Source organism: Acipenser ruthenus, chromosome 36 (genome assembly GCF_902713425.1).
Source record: "Acipenser ruthenus chromosome 36, fAciRut3.2 maternal haplotype, whole genome shotgun sequence".
Taxonomy (NCBI): domain Eukaryota; kingdom Metazoa; phylum Chordata; class Actinopteri; order Acipenseriformes; family Acipenseridae; genus Acipenser; species Acipenser ruthenus.
Genome location: NC_081224.1, coordinates 8,353,115 through 8,378,913, shown reverse-complemented (window position 1 = coordinate 8,378,913; position 25,799 = coordinate 8,353,115). Strand labels below are relative to the sequence as shown.

At 40.9% G+C, this 25,799-nt stretch overlaps 2 protein-coding genes across 3 annotated transcripts in view; one reads left to right on the top strand and one right to left on the bottom strand.

Annotated features, from left to right (window-relative positions):
* Positions 1-1,442: 1,442 nt before the first annotated feature.
* Positions 1,443-25,780, bottom strand: LOC131706686 (interferon-induced protein 44-like). Its single transcript, XM_059008263.1, has 7 exons — positions 25,598-25,780; positions 25,458-25,518; positions 22,136-22,346; positions 7,532-7,660; positions 6,661-6,802; positions 4,255-4,352; positions 1,443-1,950 (listed from the first exon to the last, which is right to left on the bottom strand). Exons 1-7 carry the CDS (start codon positions 25,617-25,619, stop codon positions 1,789-1,791), a joined length of 825 nt encoding a protein of 274 aa, XP_058864246.1. The 5' UTR covers positions 25,620-25,780; the 3' UTR covers positions 1,443-1,788.
* LOC131706680 (interferon-induced protein 44-like) overlaps positions 25,593-25,799 on the top strand; it is a 67,642-nt gene continuing 67,435 nt past the window's right edge. For both annotated transcript variants that reach the window (XM_059008250.1, XM_059008248.1), the window contains exon 1: positions 25,593-25,653. The gene's annotated coding sequence lies outside the window, so the exon portion shown is untranslated. The remainder of the gene's footprint in view (positions 25,654-25,799) is intronic.

Sequence of the window (25,799 nt, the reverse complement as noted above, 5' to 3'; positions counted from 1 at the left end):
ACAATATGCTACACAGATTAGTAGAGGACAATGGGCTACTATGCCACGTGTGAAATACGGTCATAGGACACATGGTCTGGCGCTTGGACCCCGGTCATTGCTGCTATATTTATTATTATTATTATTATTATTATTATTATTTTTATGAACAGTGGTAGATACAATTGAGTTTTTCAATGCAGATTCGTTCTTCTGCTTATTTATTTTCCAACGTTTTGCATATCCTTGTTTACAAATCTATAAAAAAAACAAAATGAATACTTTCGTTTTATACTTGGGGGTGTACAATACAATGGGAATTTTGTTCTAAAGTAAAACTTGTTGCTTAATACCCACTGACATACAACCTTTTAACAGTACGTTACTGTAATGCTGTCATTTAGTTATGTCATTGCTATCAGGTTGTGTGTTAGCAGCTTCATCATGGTTGCATCTCAAGTATTTGAAGATGTTAGTGATCTTACATAATAAACAGCGGGTCTCAAATAGGCGCTGGGGCTACTGGCAAATATTGTAAATAAACACTGGGGTGTTTAAAGAAGTTTGATGGCATTCAGATGTTTTTCAATAGTAGCTTGAAGTACACTATTAGTATACCTAAATTGTAGGTTGAATTTACTTAAGTATAAAATAATACAACTTTAAGTAAACTAAAACTAAACTATACATATACTGCTGGTATACCTAAAGTGCTCTTGAACACATTACATAGTAATACTTCAAACAAACAAAAAGCAAATCATATAAATTATAAAATACTATTAGTATTGTGACATTTTTGCTGCTGTGGGTGTACCCAGAAATTACAAGATTGCAACAGACATTGGATCAATCAAGCTCTTTATTCTTCCACCCTGTAACTGCAATGCATAATACAGATTAGGAACCAACATAGTAGAAAGAGACACAAACATGTCAATATCAAACTGATTTAAAACAAGGATTATTATTATTAAAAACAATGCATTATGGGAAACTATATTACAGCACATGGGAAATGTATGAGATGGGATTTTCAAATACAGTGGTTAGTAATGTGGACATCCTGAAGTTAATACATTTGAAAGGTGTTTGAATGAGCCCCCTTATTAGACAGACTGACCAATACAATACAATACAATACAATACAATACAATACAATACAATACAATACAATACAATACAGTACAATACAATACAGTACAATACAATAGCAACAGCAAACATGAGTGAAAGTGCTGCATAAATAGGAAACAAAAGCAGATTTTATTTATTTATTTCAAAAAACATCATTCACATTTCATTCATGATTTTCCCCAGTCTTTTACATTATCGCAGAACATTTGTTAGTTTTAGCTTTTTTAGCTGCTATTAATAAGGAACCGGTTAAAGGAACTTCCAACATATAATGCGAAGGTTATAATTCAAAGCCACTTATTGATAATTTTTTTCTGTTTATGCAAAGCTGACAGCAGTAGTGCCCTATAACCTGCTTTGAATACGGGCTATGCCACCGCCTGTCTTCATCGCTCCCAGTCAGTGTAGGGTTTGAATAATAAGAAGTGCCAATTCCAAATTGGGAAAAAAAATGGTGAAAAAATGTCTGATTCTAAATTTATTTATATAGATTTAACAAAGAATATACAAGTAGAGGATTCATAATACAAAAAATCATAAATACAAAAGGTAAATCTGTGATAGAGCTGTTTGGGTGTTACTTTTTGTATCTGGGACCACAGCCTTCTCCAACTGGAAATCAATTAAACTTGTGAATGGGCTCAGCGTGCTTCAGGTGTGATATGTGATACTCTACATTCTCTCTTGAAAGGGTTTTGCAGCCATCAGCATTTGACCAACTGCCTCCAACAGCAGTGTTCCTTTTATTTGGTTAATTTTCATCTCCTCAAAGTAGTTTGAAACCACAAGGACGTTGCTCACTGAAATTCTCATGTTCTTTGCTATGTTTTCAATCTGAAAGAGAATGAATAAAGTATTTGTTTAGAAAGAACAGCACATTTCAATGCCTGCTGCATGTGTCGTGTGAAACATGCTGTACTTGATGTCCTCCAGAAATACTGCACAGCGATTTTCAGTTTTATTTTACAGCTTTTTTTCTTTATATTTCTTTGTTTTATTGCCACACAAACAATCATTGTTGTATTAATAAACACTTGAATATTTGGGTTTACCTTGACCCATCCAAAAAGGATGGCTGTTTTCTGGACGTTTGGGTTTTACCACATTTCACCAAAATCAATCTATGTTTATAAGAAATAATTTTAACTTGTGACAGAGACAGAATGATTCTTGGTGATACATCTCCCTCCTGACCTGTGAGGGCACTGTGTAAAGGGAACAGAGTGCCCTGGACTGGATGGCCAGATAATTCATTCCCAGGGTTGTAAGTCGGCCATCTTAGAAAGGGGGCGGAGCCACAATACTACAAGTCATTGCCCCAAAATGGTCGCCGATGTGTCAATCATTGATTGGAGGAAAAGCGATTGCACTCCTTACCAAAGGAGGCAAGACTGATGGTATAAAAGGGGAAGTGGCCAAGCAATCTGTTCCTTTGTGTGGTTAGATATGCACCAGAAGGAGACCGTAATTTCCATTACACGAGAGTAGATGTTAAACTTCATGCTGATTTGAACTCGGCTCTCGCCAAGATAAGCACCAACTAAGACGTAGCTTTACAGTAAACTAATGTGATCCATCTGTGTCTCCATCCATTTGCGTTTCCTTCCATATGATGATGTAGATATCCTTCTGCCTGGTGTTGATGGCTGAAGTGTAATGCCGGCTCCAGGGATCAGCTTATTTTGCCTCCCTAGCGCATCAGCACACACAACAGCTGCGATGCTGGCTCCGGGGATCAACCACAGTGCGGTCTCCCCAGCGCATCAGCATGACAGCCATCTGGATTGAGCTAAGTAGGGAACATCTCTGGGCTCTTCAAGTGGGCACCTTCCATCCTCTGTGTTTCGTCAACTAGCCCACGACACCTCAAGAGGGCTCGACAGTGATTCTGGTGTCCTAGCATCACTCTCCTCCGTCCCCCACTCAACTCAGCCCAGCTTACTTACCAACACATCAGCGTTTCTTTCTTTCTATTGTGCTTGACATCCCCAACCACAATCTTTCCGTCTCAACCACAGCCAGTTGTTGCTTCTCTCTGCTGCTTCAGATAAGTTCTTCACTGTGCAACGCAACTCTTGGCCACTGAATCCAACGTCTCTGAAAAGCCAGGTTGTAGAGTGTGCCACAAATCCTCGACAACTCACCTCCACTGGGTAAACCCGGACTCTCCATCCTCGCTGTTCCGCTTCAGTGGCTAGTTGAGCATACCGCAATTTCTTCCTCTCATACGCCTCATCTACAGCATCCTCCCATGGCACTGTTAACTATACCAGGTGAACAAGGCGTGCTGATCCAGACCACAAGACAATATCTGGTCGAAGGTTAGTGGTGGCAAAATAAGCCGTTGACCAACATCTGCCAGCATTTTCCAGTCTCTAGCAGCTTCCAGTTGTCGTGGGCGAGGATTGAGTTTAACACCTTTTCTTGGCGGTTGCCCTCCTGGGCGGAGGAATGTTGTCTTTTGTGTGTAATGTTTTGATGGAACTGGTGGCAACTTATTGGTCATGTTACGCTTGTCTTCCAATGCTAAGGCCAAACATCGCAGCACCTGGTCATGGCACCAAGTAAACCGTCCTTGGCTAAGAGCCACATCTGCTAAGAAATGAATAATAATAATAATAATAATAATAATAATAATAATAATAATAATAATAATAATAATAATAATGTTGCAGGTGATGAACACAAAGGACACGAGGGATCCTCTCCTACCCAGAGGTTTAGGTTCTGTGTTAATGGGAGAACATCATATGTTGACCTGATGAGGAAACTGATCCTGCTCTGCTCCATTGACCATAGGTCTTGCCAGCCAATCTTGCCGCTGTATTGCCTGTTAACATTGTTATTATTTACTGCTGTTTCGCCATCAAGCAATTGGATTACAAAATAAAACACCCTTACACCTGGATTATCATTGTCTGTTTGATTATTGATCACCTGCACCTGCACACTGTTAACCACTTTGCCACATAACTTCATACAGTTCTTCTTTCCTGTATCTAGTGTTTACTTGAAAAAAATCACCCATTTATCAGTTCAGGTCTAGTGCTACTTGGACTCTTCTTACTAAATCTTCTTGAATAGCCCTGGATTTTATTAGTGTATGTTACAATCCATGTTGATATTGTTTTGACTCACCTTTTGTTTCATATCTCTTCTCCTGTACAGACTTTTCAAATCCTCAGTTTTCTCAACAAGTTTATCAATGAATGTAACAAGCAGCTGGCATGGTACTCCTGAAAAATGATGAATTAGAAGTGTTGTGTTATAAGTATAGTGTGATGATGGATAGAAAATAAGATCATGTTTCAGGTCAATCACTCACATAACAGACTTGATTAACACTAATCATCAAAAACCTAATGTTCCTTTACCCCTGTAGGTAGCGTTACCCAAGAAAAATGCTTATCAGGATCATTGAAAACAGACCTATTTTTTTTTTTAATTTAGAGTGCCCAACTATTTTACCCCCAATTTGGAATCTCCAACTATCATCGTTTCTCCTCAACAAACAGCGATCTCCACACAGTGCAGCAGATCTGAAGGTTCAGTGAGTATCCTCCTATCCCACAACCAAGCCAACTTCCTTTTTACACCCAACAAACCAAGAGCGGATATCAGCGAGGTACCAACCTCTGGAAGACAAAGACCAGCCCTGCAGATCTCCACCCAGGCTTACCAGCTGTCTGGCCTGTAGAGTTCACTGTGGCTTGATGAGGAGAGACAGTCCCTGACGGCTTTTCCCTCCCTAACCTGCTGGAAGCGTCAGAGCCAATGCAACGCCCCCTTGGACTCCCCAGCGCAGACCGGTTGACTGCGCACAGGCAGGATTTGAACCTGCTCTGTAGGACTCATCCTGCACGCCGCGCGGCACTGCTTTTGCCAGATGAGCCACTCGGGGATTCTTCACCAGACCTATTTTTAAGCAGTCATGTTCAACGCAGCAGTCATTACCAGCTAGATAATCTACCACAGTGAGCTGAAGAAAGGAGCACTTAACCAAACACAAGATACAAATTAGAACATAAGAACATAAGAAAATTTACAAACGAGAGGAGGCCATTCGGCCCATCTTGCTCGTTTGGTTGTTAGTAGCTTATTGATCCCAGAATCTCATCAAGCAGCTTCTTGAAGGATCCCAGGGTGTCAGCTTCAACAACATTACAATTATTTGGGTAAAAAACTGCCTCCTATTTTCTGTTCTGAATGCTCCTTTATCTAATCTCCATTTGTGACCCCTGGTCCTTGTTTCTTTTAGCCTGACTGCATACGACATGCCTTTTAAACCCGGGATAATTCTGGTCGCTCTTCTTTGCACTCTTTTATTATTATTATTATTATTTGTTTATTTAGCAGACGCCTTTATCCAAGGTGACTTACAGAGACTAGGGTGTGTGAACTATACATCAGCTGCAGAGTCACTTACAATTACGTCTCACCCGAAAGACGGAGCACAAGGAGGTTAAGTGACTTGCTCAGGGTCACACAATGAGTCAGTGGCTGAGGTGGGATTTGAACCAGGGACCTCTTGGTTACAAACCTGTTTCTTTAACCACTGGACCACACAGCCTCCTCTTTTTGAGCAGCAATATCCTTTTTGTAACAAGGTGACCAGAACTGAACACAATATTCTAGGTGAGGTCTTACTAATGCATTGTAAAGTTTTAACATTACTTCCCTTGATTTAAATTCAACACTTTTCACAATATATCAGAGCATCTTGTTGGCCTTTTTTATACCTTCCCCACATTGTCTAGATGAAGACATTTCTGAGTCAACATAAACTCCTAGGTCTTTTTCATAGATTTCTTCTTCAATTTCAGTATCTCCCATATGATATTTATAATGCACATTTTTATTGCTTGCATGCAGTACCTTACACTTTTCTCTATTAAATGTCATTTGCCATGTGTCTGCCCAGTTCTGAATGCTGTCTAGATCATTTTGAATGACCTTTGCTGCTGCAACAGTGTTTGCCACTCCTCCTATTTTTGTGTCGTCTGCAAATTTAACAAGTTTGCTTACTGTACCAGAATCTAAATCATTAATGTAGATTAGGAATAGAAGAGGACCTAACACTGATCCCTGTGGTACACCACTGGTTAACTCGCTCCATTTTGAGACTTCTCCTCTAATCAGTACTTTCTGTTTTCTACATGTTAACCACTCCCTAATCCATGCACATTTTAACAGTCTGAAGCTAGCGCACAATATTTATTCTATTCTCAACAGGTGAAGATGTTTACCTGGTGGAGGTGGCAGGGATATATAGTATATACGAGAGAGAGAAAGCAAGAGAAGGAGGAAAAGAAACAAAACAAAATAAAAAAAACAATATTGTATATCGAGCACATAAAGTATATAAATATACACACACACACACACACACACACACACAAGATACAAATTGCACATGATAACAGTCTGAAGCTAGCGCACAGTATTTATTCTATTCTCAACAGGTGAAGGTATATATATGAGTATATAAAGTATATAAATACACACACAGAGAAATTGGCACACACAATGCTAATGATATATTACCAGTCTCTGTGAGCATTCCAATGAATTGTTCATAAAACTGAATCAATGCTGGGTGCATATTTTCAGCGGTATGAAGTGATAGAACCAACACAACACAGTGGATTTTGTCTCCTTCCATTTTTGATTTCAGAATATCGTCAAACTAAAAAATAAAAACAAAAATAAGTTTTAGAAAACAGTTACCATTTCTCAAAAGACACTTAAAATATTACCAAGAAAAGTACCCTTTTTCTGAGATTATTGCATTTTTCTTTTTAATGCCTCCAGTTAGTCATCTATATGCATTGAGAAGCAGAGCAGCTATTCAGAGACTGAGGTCTATTAAAATGACCTGCTGGATATCCAATGAATTTGATGACGATGATTAATAATACATTTTATGTTTGTGATTTATGATTTTTACTGAGAGGGAATGTTTTAACTGACTTATTAAGTATGGTTAATTGCTGTGGTTTTAACTCACACAGTTTTAGTACAATTGAAATAAGCTGTGTTTTCTTTCAGTGTAATAATGGGGAGAATTCCCCACTCCCCCTAAAAAAAAACACGATGCAAAGATGTGTGTGTGTGTGTGTGTGTGTGTGTGTGTGTAAAGATCAAGCCTGACATGCTACACCTGACATTAAAAAATTAAAAAAGTTAAGGCTGTTTGAAAGTGTATCTACTTCTGACATGAATTTGAATTTTGAAGGAGCTGAAAGCATTAGTTGTAAATGCATGGTGTTTTTGTATTCACTTGCATTGCATCATACTGTGTGAAAATAGTATTCAATGATGTTACAGCTGCTGAGCCACTCAAAGGAGCCAATGCGCTTTCAAAATGCTTTCTACAAGTCTTTTACACATCATTGCATTAACATTACTTACATACCTTTGTGTCTTCAGCCACTTCACCATCTATGATCTTCTTTAATATTATCGTGGCATTTACTGTTTTCTCCAATTCAAATCCTGCTGTATCAAAGATTTTCATCTTGTCATTGAATGTGTGGCATTTTAGCTGCAAAGAAATTATACAATGATCATATTTATTATGTGTATGCATTGATGTTATGTGTAGCATGCTAAAGGTATAGGTACATTAACACTCAAGCCCAGAAAACCCAATTTACCTGAAGTGCTACAAAACTTACTCGACTGCGCCACCCCCAGGTTAAATATAGAGCAGAAGGAACTCAATCTGGTCTTTTAACAAGAAGTACTTAACCACATTCCGACAACTGCAAACACGTTTCAATTAAATGAAAAGTAGTGAGACATGAATTACAAAAGTGTAGTTTTATTTACAAGTAACAAAATAATGCATTTAGCATAAACAGTTTATTTTTTACTTTTTTTTTTTTTTTTTTAAACACATAAATGGTGGATTATGAGTTACAAAATTAAAAAAATCAGAACACATGCAAAACTGTTATGCAGACTCGCTTCAAAACCGTAGACAAAAATGAAAGGAGTGTGTTAGGGACACGTCAGGCACAGATCTCCTATCAACAAAGCAGGGGCGGATCCAGACTGTCATGAAGGGGGAAACCTGATACAAAACATACCATTAAAGTAAACAATATATTGACATTTTTAACAAAAGAGGGGGGTCTGGACCCCCAATAATAATAATAATAATAATAATAATAATAATAATAATAATAATAATATACAGTACACATTTTATATAATGCATCAACCTGCAATTAATGGGTTACACATAAATATATATATATATATATATATATATATATTTCACGGGGCGTGAGCTGGGTTGAAGAGTAAGGCAGAAGAAGCAGCAGGGAGCTGTTAGTAGGACAGAAGGTGGTCACTGACTGAGGGCGACGATGCCGACACATCCCAGGGGTAGAGGACCCAGCAACCGAAATGAGATAGACAAGATGATCGCTGACTGAGGGCGACGATGCCGACACATCTCAGGGGCGAAGGACCCAGCAATCGAGGACAGGATAGAAAAGAGGTCGCTGACTGAGGGCGACGATGCCGACACATCCCAGGGGCAGAGGACCCAGCAACCGAAAACACTAATGAGGGTTATGACTCGAAAAGCCGCCCCTCGAGAGGAGATTGGAGAGGTACCCAGCATCTGAGACTTCTGTAAGAGGCGCTCGTAAAACCCCTGATAGGCCGAGACGTCACGCTGCCTGGGACCTGAAATAAGGACAAAGCATTGAGGTTAGTATAGGACTCAGCACGAGTGACCACGTCCTGAAAGAGAGGCAGAATAGAACAGAGCCTCGAGTAAGGCAAGATGAGCGCAGGAGCTGCGACAGGACAGAGTTTGGCCGGGGGTCCGCTCTGACTCACATGGTGAGAACCCCCCTGAAGGTAAGGGAGGCGGATGCCTAGCCCTGAGGTCGGGGAAGTGAGACTCACTTGCCCCCCAGAGACGACCGATGCGAAGGCATGTAAGAAGGAGGAGGAGGGGAGGAGGAGGAAAACGAAACACTAGACAGAAAAGGTGCAGGTGATCAGGGCTTAAATAGAAAATAGATGCTAATTAACAGGAAATTAGAAAATTGGGAGATTGAAAGATTGGAAGCACCCAGCTCCACGCCCCCTGAACCACGCAAGCTAACATTTCACGGGGCGTGAGCTGGGTTGAAGAGTAAGGCAGAAGAAGCAGCAGGGAGCTGTTAGTAGGACAGAAGGTGGTCACTGACTGAGGGCGACGATGCCGACACATCCCAGGGGTAGAGGACCCAGCAACCGAAATGAGATAGACAAGATGATCGCTGACTGAGGGCGACGATGCCGACACATCTCAGGGGCGAAGGACCCAGCAATCGAGGACAGGATAGAAAAGAGGTCGCTGACTGAGGGCGACGATGCCGACACATCCCAGGGGCAGAGGACCCAGCAACCGAAAACACTAATGAGGGTTATGACTCGAAAAGCCGCCCCTCGAGAGGAGATTGGAGAGGTACCCAGCATCTGAGACTTCTGTAAGAGGCGCTCGTAAAACCCCTGATAGGCCGAGACGTCACGCTGCCTGGGACCTGAAATAAGGACAAAGCATTGAGGTTAGTATAGGACTCAGCACGAGTGACCACGTCCTGAAAGAGAGGCAGAATAGAACAGAGCCTCGAGTAAGGCAAGATGAGCGCAGGAGCTGCGACAGGACAGAGTTTGGCCGGGGGTCCGCTCTGACTCACATGGTGAGAACCCCCCTGAAGGTAAGGGAGGCGGATGCCTAGCCCTGAGGTCGGGGAAGTGAGACTCACTTGCCCCCCAAAGGATGGACCCCCGGCACCTCACGAAAACTCCCACACCGTGCGACAAACAAGAGACAGTACATGCCTACGCATAACATAAACAAAAGACCAGAAGGACAACAGGACAAACAGAGGGAGATTAGTAATTTGTTAGTAGGATGCGACTATGTGTATACCTGCCGCTCAGTGGAGAGGAAAAAACCCCTTGAGGCCAATTAGGGGAAAACCTCTGGTGGCTCCGGCAGACAGGTAGCCCCCACTCCGGGCATGCTAGCGATTTTTAAAATGGGCTGCAACTTTATGAGAGGAGAATGAATGAATGAAAGAATCCACTGCAGAAGAGGGCCAACTCCCCACACTCATGATCTGACTGTGATTGATGTTGGCCCCTGCAGCAGAGGGGGCTGTGCCTACAGAATGATTTGGGGGGTGGGGTAGGGGAGGCGTGCTCTGGAGGCGAGGTAGGTTGAGATCCAGTGACGAGTGATCCGAGGAGTGGGGTAGAGTAGAGGAGGGAGGCTTGCTCTGGAGGGTGGAGAGGTGGGTTGAGAACCAGTGATGAGAGATGATAGGAGCGAGAGGAATCAATTAACTGAGGGTCCTTGGGGGGGGGGGGGGGGGGGTAGAGGAAGGAGGCTTGCTCTGGAGGGTGGAGAGGTGGGTTGAGAACCAGCGATGAGAGGTGATAGGAGTGAGAGGAATCAATGAACTGAGGGTCTAGGGGGCAGGGGGGGGTTAAGGTTTCTTGCTGGGGAGATACCTTGATGTTGAAAAGAAGGGAAGATAGGGGATTCTACTTGACAGCTAAATGAACTAACCATGCTGAAATTGATCCATCTTGGAGGTACGGCCAAATGATGAAGTACATTAGAAGCAGAAGAAACTTCGAGTTCTGAGGAGACTGAAGAAGGCTGAGATGCAGAGAAATACCTTGACATTAAAAAGAATGGGCAGATAGGGGACTCTGCTTGACCGCTGAATGAAGTGACCACGCTGAAATGGATCCGTCGTGGAGGTACACAACTGAATGATGGAGTAAAATTAGAAGTAGAAGAAACTGTGGATTATGAGCTCCTGAGAAGACAGAAGAGGGCTCAGATGCAGATGATCTCCATAGGTAGATCCTTGTATGGGGTGAAGTGGCATTTCCGAAGAGTAGAATGAGCAAACAGAGAATGTTCATTGATGTAGACAGGCGGGAAGGGGAGGCAGAAGGGAAGGCTCTTAAGAATCTCACGAAGGGTCAGGCGAACTGCTGGTATGGAGAAAATGGGGGGGGGGGGGGGGGAGAGAGAGAGAGAATCCCTACCATGGATGATGAAAGCCAGGATCTGGTTTTGTTTGAAGGAATAGGATGAATCTGATTCTGGGCACAGAAGGCTGAACACGCTGATCAAGCTGTCGAATATGAAGCTCTCGAAGAAGGGCGAGGGATGCAGACATGAAATGCGGAGCAGATTGAAGCAGGTTACTGAGAGTAGGATTCAGTCAAATAGCAGCTGATGAAGCTGGGGAGTCTGGAGGGGGGGGGGGGGGGGGCAGCAGACGGGACCAGCTGACGGAACTTGGATACCGAAAGTAGAGGCCGAAGGGGAGCTGGAATTGAGGGTTGAGGTAGCGGCTGGAACTGAACGAACATTGTAAATTGACTGCTGGGGAAGCTCAGCACCCTTTGTGCTCCATTTTCTGGAAACAAGGGAAGAGAGGAGATGTCGACCATCCTATGTGTTAGTTAATACAGGATCGATCAGCGGTCTGCTACTATCCTGTCCGCTTGAAATGGAAAAGGTGAACTCACGTTCAGAGATTGGGTTTCACAACTCCAGTCATTCTCCTAGTAGTGGAACTCCTTAACTCATAATCAAGACGGATTTCCAGTCTCATACCACGTCTCTCACCATGCATTAATGCTGTAATATTTGAGAGGATGTGAGGACATCCGAATAGATTGCTGAGAAGGTCAAGCACCTCGTATTTTGATTAGATGGGGATTAGCATTAGCCTTGGTTGTGGAATGCTGTGGTGATCTGCATATTGGAGGAAAGCGGAAGCGTTGGAAGCTCTGGAGTAGTGCAGGTACAGATTTAAACTGTAAACTAAAGCAACTTTGCATGCTATAATAGTGAGTAGATCTGAAGAGGAAGCAGAGATCTGCTGCAGTGAGGAGCAATTAACAGAGAGGACGGGATCTGCTGAACGGTGCAGAGATCTAAAGAAGTAACGATGAAGCGCGGTCAATGATGAGCAGTGGTCTGCTGCAGAAAGAGATCTGCTGAAGCAGTGATCTGTTATTGTGAATGGTGGACTACCATTGGTAGAGTGTGGTGGTCTGCTGCAGAGCGCAGAGATCTGCTGAAGCAGTGATCTGTAATGGTGAACGGTGGACTGCCATCGGTAGTGTGGTGGTCTGCTGTAGAGCACAGAGATTTGCTGAATGCGGTGGATATTGGTCTTTGAGTGAAAAGTGATTTAGATAAAGCCAGAGATGAAGAATGCATAGAGCTGAGGCCGCTGTAGAACCTGAGAGGATAAAGAATGTGTTGCTCTGAGGCTATTGCAAAATCTATTGATTTGGTCGGGAGCAGTCTGAGTGTATTGTCTAATCGCAGGGTAGGAGGACACTTGACTGAAATGATGATAGTTGTAGGACATGGTTTCCGTTTCTGACTGGCAGCTCACGTTGCTGAAATGAAAACTTGAAGGTTGAATAAAGTGCCTTGGTGAAATTTGTCGGTTTGAAGGAGAGGAGCCAGATGAGGAAGCACGAATCCGGGAACAGGAAGAGGTCACTGGGATGGAAGCCTGGTGCAGGGAAGCTGGAAGTTAATGTGACGGTAGATTCGGAGCATCTCAGAAAGCCGACAAGTGCGTGGCTTCATGACCATGTCCTCGAAGGGTGGTGGGGGGGCAGGTAGAGTTGAAATTGAAGAATGTCAGTTGATATAGATAGACAAAGGATGAGGCAGGAGTGGAACTCCCGAGAATAACTGCGAGAATAAATAGAAAAGCAGTAGTGTCCGAGCTTCGCAGCGATACCAAACTCGTTTAATATATAGAGAGAGAACTTGTGGTATTATACTGCCATCCAGAGGTTATGATTGGAATTAAACCATTGACTTGAGTGAAGCAGGGTAGAATCTATGAAGTTATTACAATCAAAATCCTTGTCTATGTAGAACAACATTTGCTTATTCCCTTAGATTTAAATAATAAATGTTCTAGAGATGTTAGGACAGTTAGTCATGTATATAAATAAGTAAACGCAGTACTTAGACGTCATGATTCGGCGCGTTGAATTCGTCTCCACCAGTTGTGAAAGCGCAGCAACAGGAAGCCGGAAGACAGCAGTACTGAAGCACAGAGCACGCAGAGCCTGATGAAGCTGCCTGGTCACCATGACAACTTACCACTCCCCGCAGTCACTCAATGACGGCGTTACCGTGGTAACCGTGGTCTGTAAGGCGCCGGTGGAAAAGTTGCAGTGCAGCACTATCGTTGGAGCATGTTGTGACCAGTCAAACCACGAGCCGACACTGGTTAAAGTGGGCAGGATACGTCTTTTAAAAGGTTGAACGTAGCTAATTGAGGTCCAGGGCAGGATCTTCCGATGGAACGGTAACTGTGCTGGCTCTGTGGGAGCAGGGGAGGGGCGTCTGATTGCAGGCGAGGAGTAAAGAGAGATTCCGCAGCCAAAGCTTAATGGTGGATTTAATAGATTTAAAGTAGGGCAATCGCTGACAACGTGAATGTCGATGTCTTGTCGAAGGAGCTTGAAAGTTTAGCAGAGGACCAGTCTTTCTGAAAAAGTTGCAGACAGGTTGAGTAATGACGCTGCGCTTGAACGGCGCTGTTGCTGGATGGAACAGGAAAGACAAACGTTGGAGCTCTTGAAGCCGAAAAGAGACGCTGTCTGAAAAGAAGGATCACCTGAGCAGGTAGGAAAATGATTGATAATATATCTTGGCAGCGCTGTGCAGAGAAATGACCTGCAGAGCGAGGCAACGAAGTTTAGATATTTAGCGGTGGAGCACGAAACGACGGCGTCTGAGCGTTTGCTACAAAACGAAACACTAGACAGAAAAGGTGCAGGTGATCAGGGCTTAAATAGAAAATAGATGCTAATTAACAGGAAATTAGAAAATTGGGAGATTGAAAGATTGGAAGCACCCAGCTCCACGCCCCCTGAACCACGCAAGCTAACATATAAAATTATTTTAAACAATACGGTGCATCGACCTGCATAAATCTTATTACAGAGATAAAGATAAACAACATCTGGATAGGCACAGAGTGTGTGGGGGCTTTAGGGCCCGGTCCCAGGGAAAAGTGCGTAACATGTATATTATTTAATTGTGTTGTCAGGTGTATGAAGTGTGTAGCGCTGGCAGAGTTGAAGTTGAAGTATTTGTTTAAACGTGTCATCGCTACACGTACGGTGTACCCTGAAGCCGCCATCGTAAGTCAAAGTCACAAGACGGAATTGTCTGATTCCAGTCAATGCTGAAAATTAAAATAACTACCAGCAGCCGTCGCAGTCTGAATATTTCTGACTGACAAATGAAGAAACCAATAGCGGCAGCTGCAGGACCAATTCTGAGTCTGTACTGGCAGGCAAGATCTGTTTGTTTTTAGATAGATTTTGAGAAGTTGCACCCAGCAGGGAGGTGTAGGACTCTACAGCTCATATCAAGTTCCAGAAAAAGAAGTTAGTTAGCACTGCCCCCATTGACCTACAATGAAAGGTAGGCCTACATAGTATCTAAATATAGACCTCATGGGAACTTACTGTATGTTTCTGGTGCAATAAAAGCATTTAAAAAAATCATTTTTGTAGTTATTTTTATTGTGAAGTTGAAAATAAATTGTCAAATTTTGTCCTGTCATTTAACATCATAATTTTTCAACTAAGTTGAAAAAGTCAGTCATATTACTTTACATATTTATATGTGGTAACATATATCTTCTTTTTAATGTTTGTCATTAGTATTTTTAGTGGGTTTTGGCTTTCTTGAAACTCAAATTAACTCTACTTGTCTTGCAATAATTAAGAATGGTTAACCAATTAAAATGGAGAACGCAGTTCATGAAATGTAAAAATGCCTGATGCATTTCCTCGGGTAACTTGACATACACATCTCCTGTTTAGCCAATCATAGCTAACTTTAGTTGGAACCCAAAAGTGACACTCAACAGAAGAGTTCTGGATGGGGTCACAAGCTTTACAGAAGGAACGGGCTGAAGTTAGTTACTGATTCCGGATTCAAGGCTGAAGTTAGTTACTGATTCGCACAGTTATGTATTGAATATTAGCTCACATTCTAAGGGGGAAATCACATAGATAGTCTGCATGTGCCACCTCAAGTAAGGTATCATTTTAAAGATTGAGCATTTCTTTTCAACATAAAGTAGATTGCAGAGTGGCACAAGTAGGCATTCACAGGCTATGCTGTGAAATATACACACACACCCTTCTTTTTCTGCATATTAACACACATTGTGAGGGCTTTGCCACCTCAAGCTGGGTGTGATGTTGAAGGTTAAGCAGTTGTCTTGCGAATACAGTATGATGCATAGTGGCATATACAGTACTATTAAGTGCTATTTAGTATGAAATTTAGAGCATTTATTATGAATTGTAAGAAAAAAAGGCCTTGTTTAATAGCAGATATTTAATTAAAAAGTCACATGTTGTTTTGAACTGTGAAACTAACTTCAGCCTCGAATCGGGAATAAGTAACTGACTTCAACCTTTGAATCGGGAATAAGTAACTAACTTCAGCCTCGAATCGGGAATAAGTAACTAACTTCAACCTTTGAATCGGGAATAAGTAACTAACTTCAGCCCTCGAATCGGGAATAAGTAACTAACTTCAACCTCAAATCGGGAATAAGTAACTAACTTCAACCTTTGAATCGGGAATAAGTAACTAACTTCAGCCCTCGAATCGGGAATAAGTAACTAACTTCAACCTTTGAATCGGGAATAAGTAACTAACTTCAGCCCTCGAATCGGGAATAAGTAACTAACTTCAACCTCCAATCGGGAATAAGCAACTAACTTCAACCTTTGAATCGGGAATAAGTAACTAACTTCAGCCCTCGAATCGGGAATAAGTAACTAACTTCAGCCTCGAATCCAGAATAAGTAACTAACTTCAACCTCAAATCGGGAATAAGTAACTAACTTCAGCACTCGAATCGGGAATAAGCAACTAACTTTAGCACTCCAATCGGGAATAAGTAACTAACTTCAGCCTCGAATCCGGAATAAGCAACTAACTTCAGCACTCGAATCGGGAATAAGTAACTAACTTCAACCTCAAATCGGGAATAAGTAACTAACTTCAACCTTTGAATCGGGAATAAGTAACTAACTTCAGCCCTCGAATCGGGAATAAGTAACTAACTTCAGCACTCGAATCGGAAATAAGTAACTAACTTCAACCTGAAATCGGGAATAAGTAACTAACTTCAGCCTCGAATCCAGAATAAGTAACTAACTTCAGCACTCAAATCGGGAATAAGTAACTAACTTCAACCTTTGAATCGGGAATAAGTAACTAATTTCAACCTCACATCGGGAATAAGTAACTAACTTTAGCCTCGAATCCAGAATAAGTAACTAACTTCAGCACTCAAATCGGGAATAAGTAACTAACTTCAACCTTTGAATCGGGAATAAGTAACTAACTTCAGCCTCGAATCGGGAATAAGTAACTAACTTCAGCACTCGAATCCAGAATAAGTAACTATAACTTCAGCACTCAAATCGGGAATAAGTAACTAACTTCAACCTTTGAATCGGGAATAAGTAACTAACTTCAACCTTTGAATCGGGAATAAGTACCTAACTTCAGCCTCGAATCGGGAATAAGTAACTAACTTCAGCCCTCGAATCGGGAATAAGTAACTAACTTCAACCTTTGAATCGGGAATAAGTAACTAACTTCAACCTCAAATCGGGAATAAGTAAGTAACTTTAGCCTCGAATCCAGAATAAGTAACTAACTTCAGCACTCAAATCGGGAATAAGTAACTAACTTCAACCTTTGAAACGGGAATAAGTAACTAACTTCAACCTTTGAATCGGGAATAAGTAACTAACTTCAGCCTCGAATCGGGAATAAGTAACTAACTTCAGCCTCGAATCCAGAATAAGTAACTAACTTCAGCCTCGAATCCAGAATAAGTAACTAACTTCAACCTTTGAATCGGGAATAAGTAACTAACTTCAACCTCAAATCGGGAATAAGTAAGTAACTTTAGCCTCGAATCCAGAATAAGTAACTAACTTCAGCACTCAAATCGGGAATAAGTAACTAACTTCAACCTTTGAAACGGGAATAAGTAACTAACTTCAACCTTTGAATCGGGAATAAGTAACTAACTTCAGCCTCGAATCGGGAATAAGTAACTAACTTCAGCACTCGAATCGGGAATAAGTAAGTAACTTCATCCCGGTCCTTCTGTAAAGCTCGGTACCCCCATCCAGAACTCGTCTGTTGAGTGTCAGTTTTGGGTTACAACTAAAGTTAGCTGTGATTGGCTGAACGTGTCGGCAGACAGGAAGAGCAAGCCCCGATTTCCTTAAGTGGAAGTGGGCGAGGCTGAGAGGAATGATTGACACTTTGTGCTTGCACAGTTCAAATAAAACATATTTAAATAAACTGTGGAGCTGAAATACACAGCTCAAATAAAAGTCTTGCGCACCCTAGCGTAAACTGAATTTCAATTTAAGGGAAGCTGTTTTTTGTTCTTGAGTAAACTGAATGTCAATTTATGGTATGCTATTTTGTTGTTAATAGATGTATTTTTGTTAATAGATGAGTTTACATTATATTATTTACTTTTTGTTACTTTCCCCTCTCATATTGTTAGCTCGTAGTTCATGATGACATTCGATCGGGTTTCGTCTTCTTATCTGCCTGTTACTCCCTGTCTTTAATACAGTTCCTTTGTACAGATGAAATCCTTCATTGACGGATTGCACTGATGGATTTAAGGGGGAATGTGTGGTCACCAAATTGTTTTATATTAGGGGATTATGTTTGTGTATCACTTGGACTTTCCGACAAAATGGTAAAACATTGCTTCGGTAAAATTTGGTAAAACACACTCAATTACTGATGGTTGAGTATAGAGCCCTATATTTTTCAGGACTTAGGACCCAGGGGAACCCAGTGGCATGCATGCATTCAGGGCACGGTTCTGGAGCTAGTCGTAGTAGTATACATTACCATGGTCGTCCTAAAACCCGTCGAGAGGCGCCCGGAGGCACCGGAGATGCCTGGCGGAGCCCGGAGACGCCCGGAGTCTATTATTATTATTATTATTATTATTATTATTATTATTATTATTAATGAAAATAATAATCACGTATTTATGTATTAATGTATCAGGAAACAGACAAAGCAAGTACGTTTCACGTTCTTTAGCCTGCAGCCAACCTGCAACCAAACAAAGAACATCAGCTTCCTTCTATGTGTTTCATTGACACTTACTTTTAATAATGATTTAGGCAACTCGATACAACTTTAACAACAACACACGTGTTGTTATGTCTCTCTGTTCTGTCCACAGCTGTGACCCAGTACAGAAACTTCTCAAACAATATCTATATTGACACACTATGTTTCTAGTTCCTGCTCTTACATTCCAGTCAAAAAAATCTACAGCACCATGTACTGTGTGTATTATAAATGAAATAACAATACAACACTAACACCCCTTTTAACATTAGGATAATTTTTCCATTAAGAATAGGTCCATTTTTTAAAATGTGTAGACTATTTCTGTACCAGAAATAGTTTTACAATTTAGGATATAGTATGTCACTAAAATGTAAAACCTAGCTAACAATTTTACGTTGTTACGTTTCATTGCCACAGCCCACTTTGTCCATGACGTCCTGTGTCCTGTGTCCTGTGTACACCGCCAGCTCTCTGCTTTCCTGTCCAACCACTCTCTGCTCGACCCTCTCCAATCTGGCTTCCGCTCTGCTCACTTCAACTGCCCTCCTGGCTGTCACTAACTCACTAAACTCTGCCCGAACTGCCGCTCTCTCCTCTGTCCTAATTCTCCTCGACCTCTCTGCTGTCGATCACTCTATTCTACTATCCTCTCTCGCTGACCTGGGAATCTCTGGCACTGTTCTGGCCTGGATCTCCTTCTACCTCTCCAACCGCACTTACCAGGTAAGCTGGCGTGGAGCAACCTCCACACCTCACCCTCTCTCAATAGGAGTCCCCCAAGGGTCAGTCTTGGGTCCTTTCCTGTTCTCTCTCTACACCCACTCCCTGGGCCCCCTCATCGCATCCTATGGTTTCTCATACCATTTCTATGATGATGATGCTCAGATTTTCCTCTCCTTCCCCACCTCTGACTCCACCATCCCCTCCCGTATCTCTACCTGTCTGTCTGCTATCTCCTCCTGGATGCACTCGCATCACCTCAAACTCAACCTCTCTAAATCTGACCTCCTTTTCTTTCCCTCCTCCTCCTCCTCCCCCTCCTCTGATCTCTCTATCTCCATTCTTCTGGAATCTACCACACTCTCTCCCTCCTCCTCAGCTAAGAACCTTGGAGTCAACCTGGACCCCTGTCTGTCTTATTCCCAGCACATCTCCACCCTGGCATGCACTTGCCGATTCTTCCTGAGCAACATACGAAGAATCCGACCCTTCCTCAGCAACTACGCCACCCAGCTCCTGGTCCAGGCCTTGGTACTCTCCCGCATAGACTACTGCAACTCCCTCCTGGCTGGCCTCCCTGCGTCCGCCACCCGTCCGCTCCAGCTCATCCAGAACTCCGCTGCTCGCCTGGTGTTCTCTCTGCCTCGCTTCTCCCATGCAACTCCACTGCACAGCTCACTCCACTGGCTCCCGATCACCGCTCGCATCCAGTTCAAGACTCTTGTACTCGCCTACAGATGCCTTGACCAGACTGCACCCAGCTACCTCCAAACCCTCACCTCTCCCTACACCCCCACTCGACCTCTCCGCTCCTCCTGCACTAGAAGACTGGCTCTACCTCCTCTACACTCCCCTTCCTCCAGAGCCCGCTCCTTCTCCACCCTCGCCCCGCAGTGGTGGAATGACCTTCCTACAGATGTCAGGACTGCCCAGTCCCTGACCACCTTCCGGCACCTCCTCAAGACTCACCTCTTCAGACAGCACCTGTAGAACTCCACTTTTCCCTCTGGACACTATCACTCTTTCTTAAATGCGCTTTACTTGCTCTTATCTGCCCCCTATTTTACTGCATTTAATCCTGTACTTTAGAGTACTGTAATCTGTCAAGTGTTATTTAATCTGTAGTATTTTGTATTATCCTGATGTAACTATCGCTAACACTGTTATCTGCTCCGTTATTGAATCGTATTTTGTCATATACTTGAACTTGCTAGAACCAAAGTCATTGTATTTTATCTTGCTCTTAATTGTATTAATACTTGTACTGTGATTCCTGAAATGTATTTTTGTTTACGACTGTAAGTCGCCCAGGATAAGGACGTCTGCTAATAAATAATAATAATAATAATTATAATAAATAAATAAATAAATAAATAAATAAATAAATAAATAAATAAATCAGTGTATTCCGGGAGATACTGTCTCACTAATATATATACGTATATGTATACATATCTACCTAGCCTACCTCACTCGCTCAGAAGCTCAGGAACACAACACATTGAAGTCAATACCCCAGTTAAGGGGAAATGTATCCTTATGTGTTGTGCTTAAATGTAATAGTTCAGGTGTTTTGTGCAGCCAGCCCCTGGAGTTTATTTCAGTTAATCACAGCGCCTTCAGTAGTTTGCAACAGTTTAAGTGACGGTTGTTACACTGACACAAAATAGAAGAAAATAAACGAAAGAACAGATATAAGCAGCTCACAAACCACTAACAAAGAACAGGATTCATAAGGGAGGTGTAAACTCAACAGATGTGTTTTACAAAGTGTCTGGAAATTGTAAAATGTTTTTATATCTAAGTGTTTGCAGTCGGCTATATTTCCTGTCACGTGTAACGCGGCACTATCATCTATTTTGGGCTAATTGTAGACGAAATAGGCTAAAAAGAAAATATACTAAAATATTTTAAGTCACCTTTTATTATCTATGTGTCATACAACAATGTGTACAGCGTATCAGCACGATGGATTTGTATTTGATTTATAACTGGTAGCTTATAGACTCAAATAAATAAAACAGAAAGTGTACTATTTGATGTGTAGCTTACTGCCGTACTGTATAAGCCAATAACAGCTTTACATTCGTACATTATGTCATTTTAGCACAATGACTTGTACATTTAAAATAAATACACAAAACGTGTGTGTGTGCGGTTTGTTTTAAACTGGACACATTGACATTTCGGAGTTGGACTTATACAGAATCACGTATTTATATATTAATACATCGGGAAACAGTGTTTCTGTACTGGGCCACAGCTGTGGACAGAACAGAGAGACGTAACAGCAGAAGTAAAGTGCTTAGAGAGAAAGAAAAAGATCTGACAGAAGCATGCTAGCAAACCTGTAAGTGAAGCCAACTGCTTCATGAACGTGTGTTGTGTTGTTAATGTTGTATCGAGTTGCCTAAATCATTATTAAAAGTAAGAGGCAATGAAACACATAGAAGGAAGCTGATGTTCTTTGTTTGGTTGCAGGTTTGTTGCAGGCTAAAGAACGTGAAAGGTACTTGCTTTGTCTGTTTCCCGATACATAAATACATAAATATGTGATTATTATTGTCATTATTAATAATAATAATAATAATAATAATAATAATAATAATAATAATAATAATATGCTCCGGGCTCCTGGACGGGTTTTAGGATGACCCCACATTACCATTTACAATGGCTTTCTATGTGACAAGTGCAACTGGTCCGGTTAAAAAACACAAGTATTAAATCACGCAAACAGTGGAAGGTAAGCGTTCACAGTTTATATTAAAATTGCAACATGATGGGTTTGAAATAATATCGATTTATATACTTGTGTTCACATAATACTGCAGCTAACTGTAGTTACAGTCCCGATTGGCAGGATATATGTATACAAGAAAAATATCTCCCTTTCTACATTTTTCTATCAACATGTAGACTAGTGTCCCCTCGGCTTAAAGCACCTGAACCTCATGTGCACTTGCTGCTTTTTTTCTCTGCTGTTACTGCCAGTGAGATGACAGGACACAGTAATTAAGCACACTAGATGAGAAGTGTAGGAGGTGTTGGAATTTAAACACTTACATGTTGTGTGACGCTTGTTTGTGCACCTGGTCTCACGGCTTGAATGTTTTGCACTCTGCCGTTGAGTTCTTCTCTCCTGAGTTCTGAGAGCACAGAATTTAGAAAGCTTGACTTTCCGGAACCCACATTGCCCGAAATAAGAATATTTGTTGTGGAAGCCTTAGGGTGTGGTTGGTGGTTTTTTATTTCTTCTTGAAGTTTCATGTAAGCACTGTAAAACAAGTAAAAAATGAAAAGAAATGTCAAACTTTAAAAAGCTCAGTCTTACAAATATTTCAGAAAATACAAAAATAAAAATATAGCTGCAAGCAGCAATGTAGGGGGCCAAGTATGGCAGTATGGCTGTATGGATATGATATATGACTATGGATATGGCTGTATGGATATGATATATGACTATGGATATGGCTGTATGGATATGGTATGGCTGTACAAATATGACATATGGCTGTATGGAAGCAGCAACGTACAAATCTGGTCACATAGTTTGGCAGCCATATTGAAATATTGCCCAATCATCTTAATTCATTCATAGACTTTATTTCTCACAGTCTTCTACTATTCTGTCAAGTTTCATCAGTCTACTATATTCTACCATAAGATTATACTGAAATATATGGATATAGACCATAGCTGATATTTGATTGGATTGTGGCAGCCATGTTTTTTAATGCAGCGACTTACCTTGAACAAAGTGTGCCAATTTATCAGTTATTACTTTCCAGTGGTCTGTGCAATTGTGTTGACATTGAAGTGCAATGGTGTTCTTGTTATGGGTTGCAAAAGTTTTTTTACAATTATCAATATGGCCGCCAAACCATGTGACCAAAATGTGTCATTTTCACCAGTACTTCACGTGAGTCTATATGGTCATATAAAGTTTCATGACTGTAGGGTATTGCACTTTGGATTTATGCACAAATGTATGAAAATAGAGCTGTCAATTATTTGCAAGCCGCGGCCATGTTTTTTAACAAAAAATTTTGCATTGAACAAGCGTAAAAAAGGACCTTGCCGTGAACATGCGTGCCAGTTTAGGTGTCGATTGACGTTGCGGTTTAAGACAAGAAGATTATTGAATATTTGGCGCCAATCCAGCGTAGCGGGCAAAGTAATTGTTCAATCGACCTCGATTGAACATATGTTTTTTATAGGCCATTGCTGCACTATCTGCTGCCATTGTCACAGTTCCACCTTAAGTTGTTTTTAACGGCAAGAGTTTTGAAAAATTCACAAAATTTCCACGAGATCCAATATTGCGGTCGAACCATGTGACTTTTTCATTTGGGGACATTATCTGCACATAGCCAGCTACCTACATACCCGATTTCATAAGCCTGCCATGAGGTCTCGGAAGAAAGAAAAATAATAATAATAACTAGAGTTGCAAGCAACTTTACGGCTTCCAAGCAGTTAGCGTGAAATTTAAGCGTATTGGCTGTTATAGATGGAACGTTATCATCACAAATCATTTTGGACACAGCTGACTCTCAATTTTGGCAAAAATATTGGAATCACTGGTTAGATGATCAATACTGAAATCTTACTGGCCCACAACAGCCATGTTTTGTACCATAGCAACTTCCCTTGAACAACTGTAAAAGATAATCATACGTAGATCATTTATGCTAATTTTGGCTTCAATCAGAACTCTGCATGTTATATAACAACCATCTGCAGTCAATAAGAAATGATGGGAAGTTTTAAAGCCAGCTTTAAATTTGACCTTTAGCAGAACTTAACCATACTATATAAACCTATTTATGTATTACACATTACACTACTTGCATTACCTATAGTGCTCATATAAACACACCAGTTTTGTAAAACAACAACAGTCACTTCTAATAAATTACAAACATACAAACCTTGCAATTCTGTTCAATCCACAACAAATCAAAACCAATTGATATCAACACACATCCTATATTAAATGATAAAACATAAATACTATATATAAATAGTGAGTATTTCAAAACTACTATCTGTAAAAATCATACATGCACAACACACTGAGATATTTCAGTATAACGTTTAAAAGGGACAGTATTTAATACAGGGTTATAGTAGGTTTAAGAAAGAGCTGAAGTTAATATTCAGATATAAAAGTAGCATTACTGAACTGCTTTCATGTAACGTTTACATGGGGCAGTATATAATACCAAATTAGTCGTGGGTTTTTAAGAAATGATTACAGTTAAATGCTTTAGCTAAAAAGTATTCACAAGTTAGTCACCATGCATATAAAACAAAGAGGATGGAGAGAGAAATGTGAGATTTGAGAGACAGTCTTACTAAACTCTATAGTTATTGCGTGATCACTTCCAGAATTTGTTTCCGAAGCATGTCTGGGTTTGGTCTGCGGAAAAGGTGGCAACCCTACTTACAGTGTGTGTGTCCGTATGTGTCGCCTACAGTTCTGCATATGCCTGCATGTCCACGAGGATATTTAAAGTAAACAAACAACATTACTCTGGTCAGCTGCAATTATACTAAAATGTCCGCTTTTTGGGGGGATTCTCCGAGGGAGCTTTACCGTTACAAGTGTATTTCATAGCGCAAGCGATTCTGAAGAGTTTTGTGTATACTTTTTTGTTACCTAAAATGACCTATATTATTAATTATAAAAGCCAGTCAATCGAAATTGTTCAAGTGTACAGGTGGAAAATGTGGACGTGAAATGTGTATGTTTTCATCTGCAGTTCACGTTGAGCTGCTAAACAGCGATTAAATAATGATACACAGTGTTTTAGAGAATATTTATAGTAAAATGTCCGTTTTTTGGGAGGATTCTCTGTGAATAGCCGTACGATCTTCACAGATACAATTCTATTTCATAGAGCAAGCGATTCTGAAGAGTTATGTCTATAGTTTTCAGTAGAGATTAGCTCAATGAAAGATGCGCTCACAATGTTGCGCCACCCCGTCTCATGTAGTCTTTTAAATAGGTTACACGCGCGGCTTCCTTACAACACATTCAGGATTTGTGATTGTTTTATTATCAGTTAAGTCAGTAAAAATAATTTTATTTAAACAAACTGTATTAGTGTGACTTGTAAAGCTCATGTATCAGACATGTTATTGTTTCGATTGTCTTTTGGTTTAAAGGATGCATTTTTTTTTCGAGTACCTTCTGTTTAGCTTCAATAGCGTTTCACAAAAAGAAAAAAAAATAATAATAATAATCCTAACAAAAACAATAGGTTTCCCCAGACTACGGCTTGGAAGCCTAATAATAATAATAATAATAATAATAATAATAATAACAACAATAGATGTCCAGCAACTACGTTGCTTGGCCCCCTAAAAACTGATCACTTACTCATCACTGAATTCAACTTCACGCCATGGATTAGGGAGAAGTGGCTCTGGTCTCGGCGGTTCTGCAAAATAAGGAGAGATACATAAATACGCACAACTGTTTTTTTCTGTGGTAAAGATGAGGCTTTTAATATGATTTACCGCATGATGGTGATCCTCCCATTGCAGCAGATGTTGAGATGAGGATATGTATTGTGGTAGGTGCTCTGAGGTTACAGAAGTAATGATGCTATTAAAGAAAAACAAACTATATATATGGTAGATGAGGTGACACCCCCTGACGAAAGGAAATCTAAATCCAGTCTATATTTGGTTAAATGGGAGGGGCATGGTAAGATTCTTC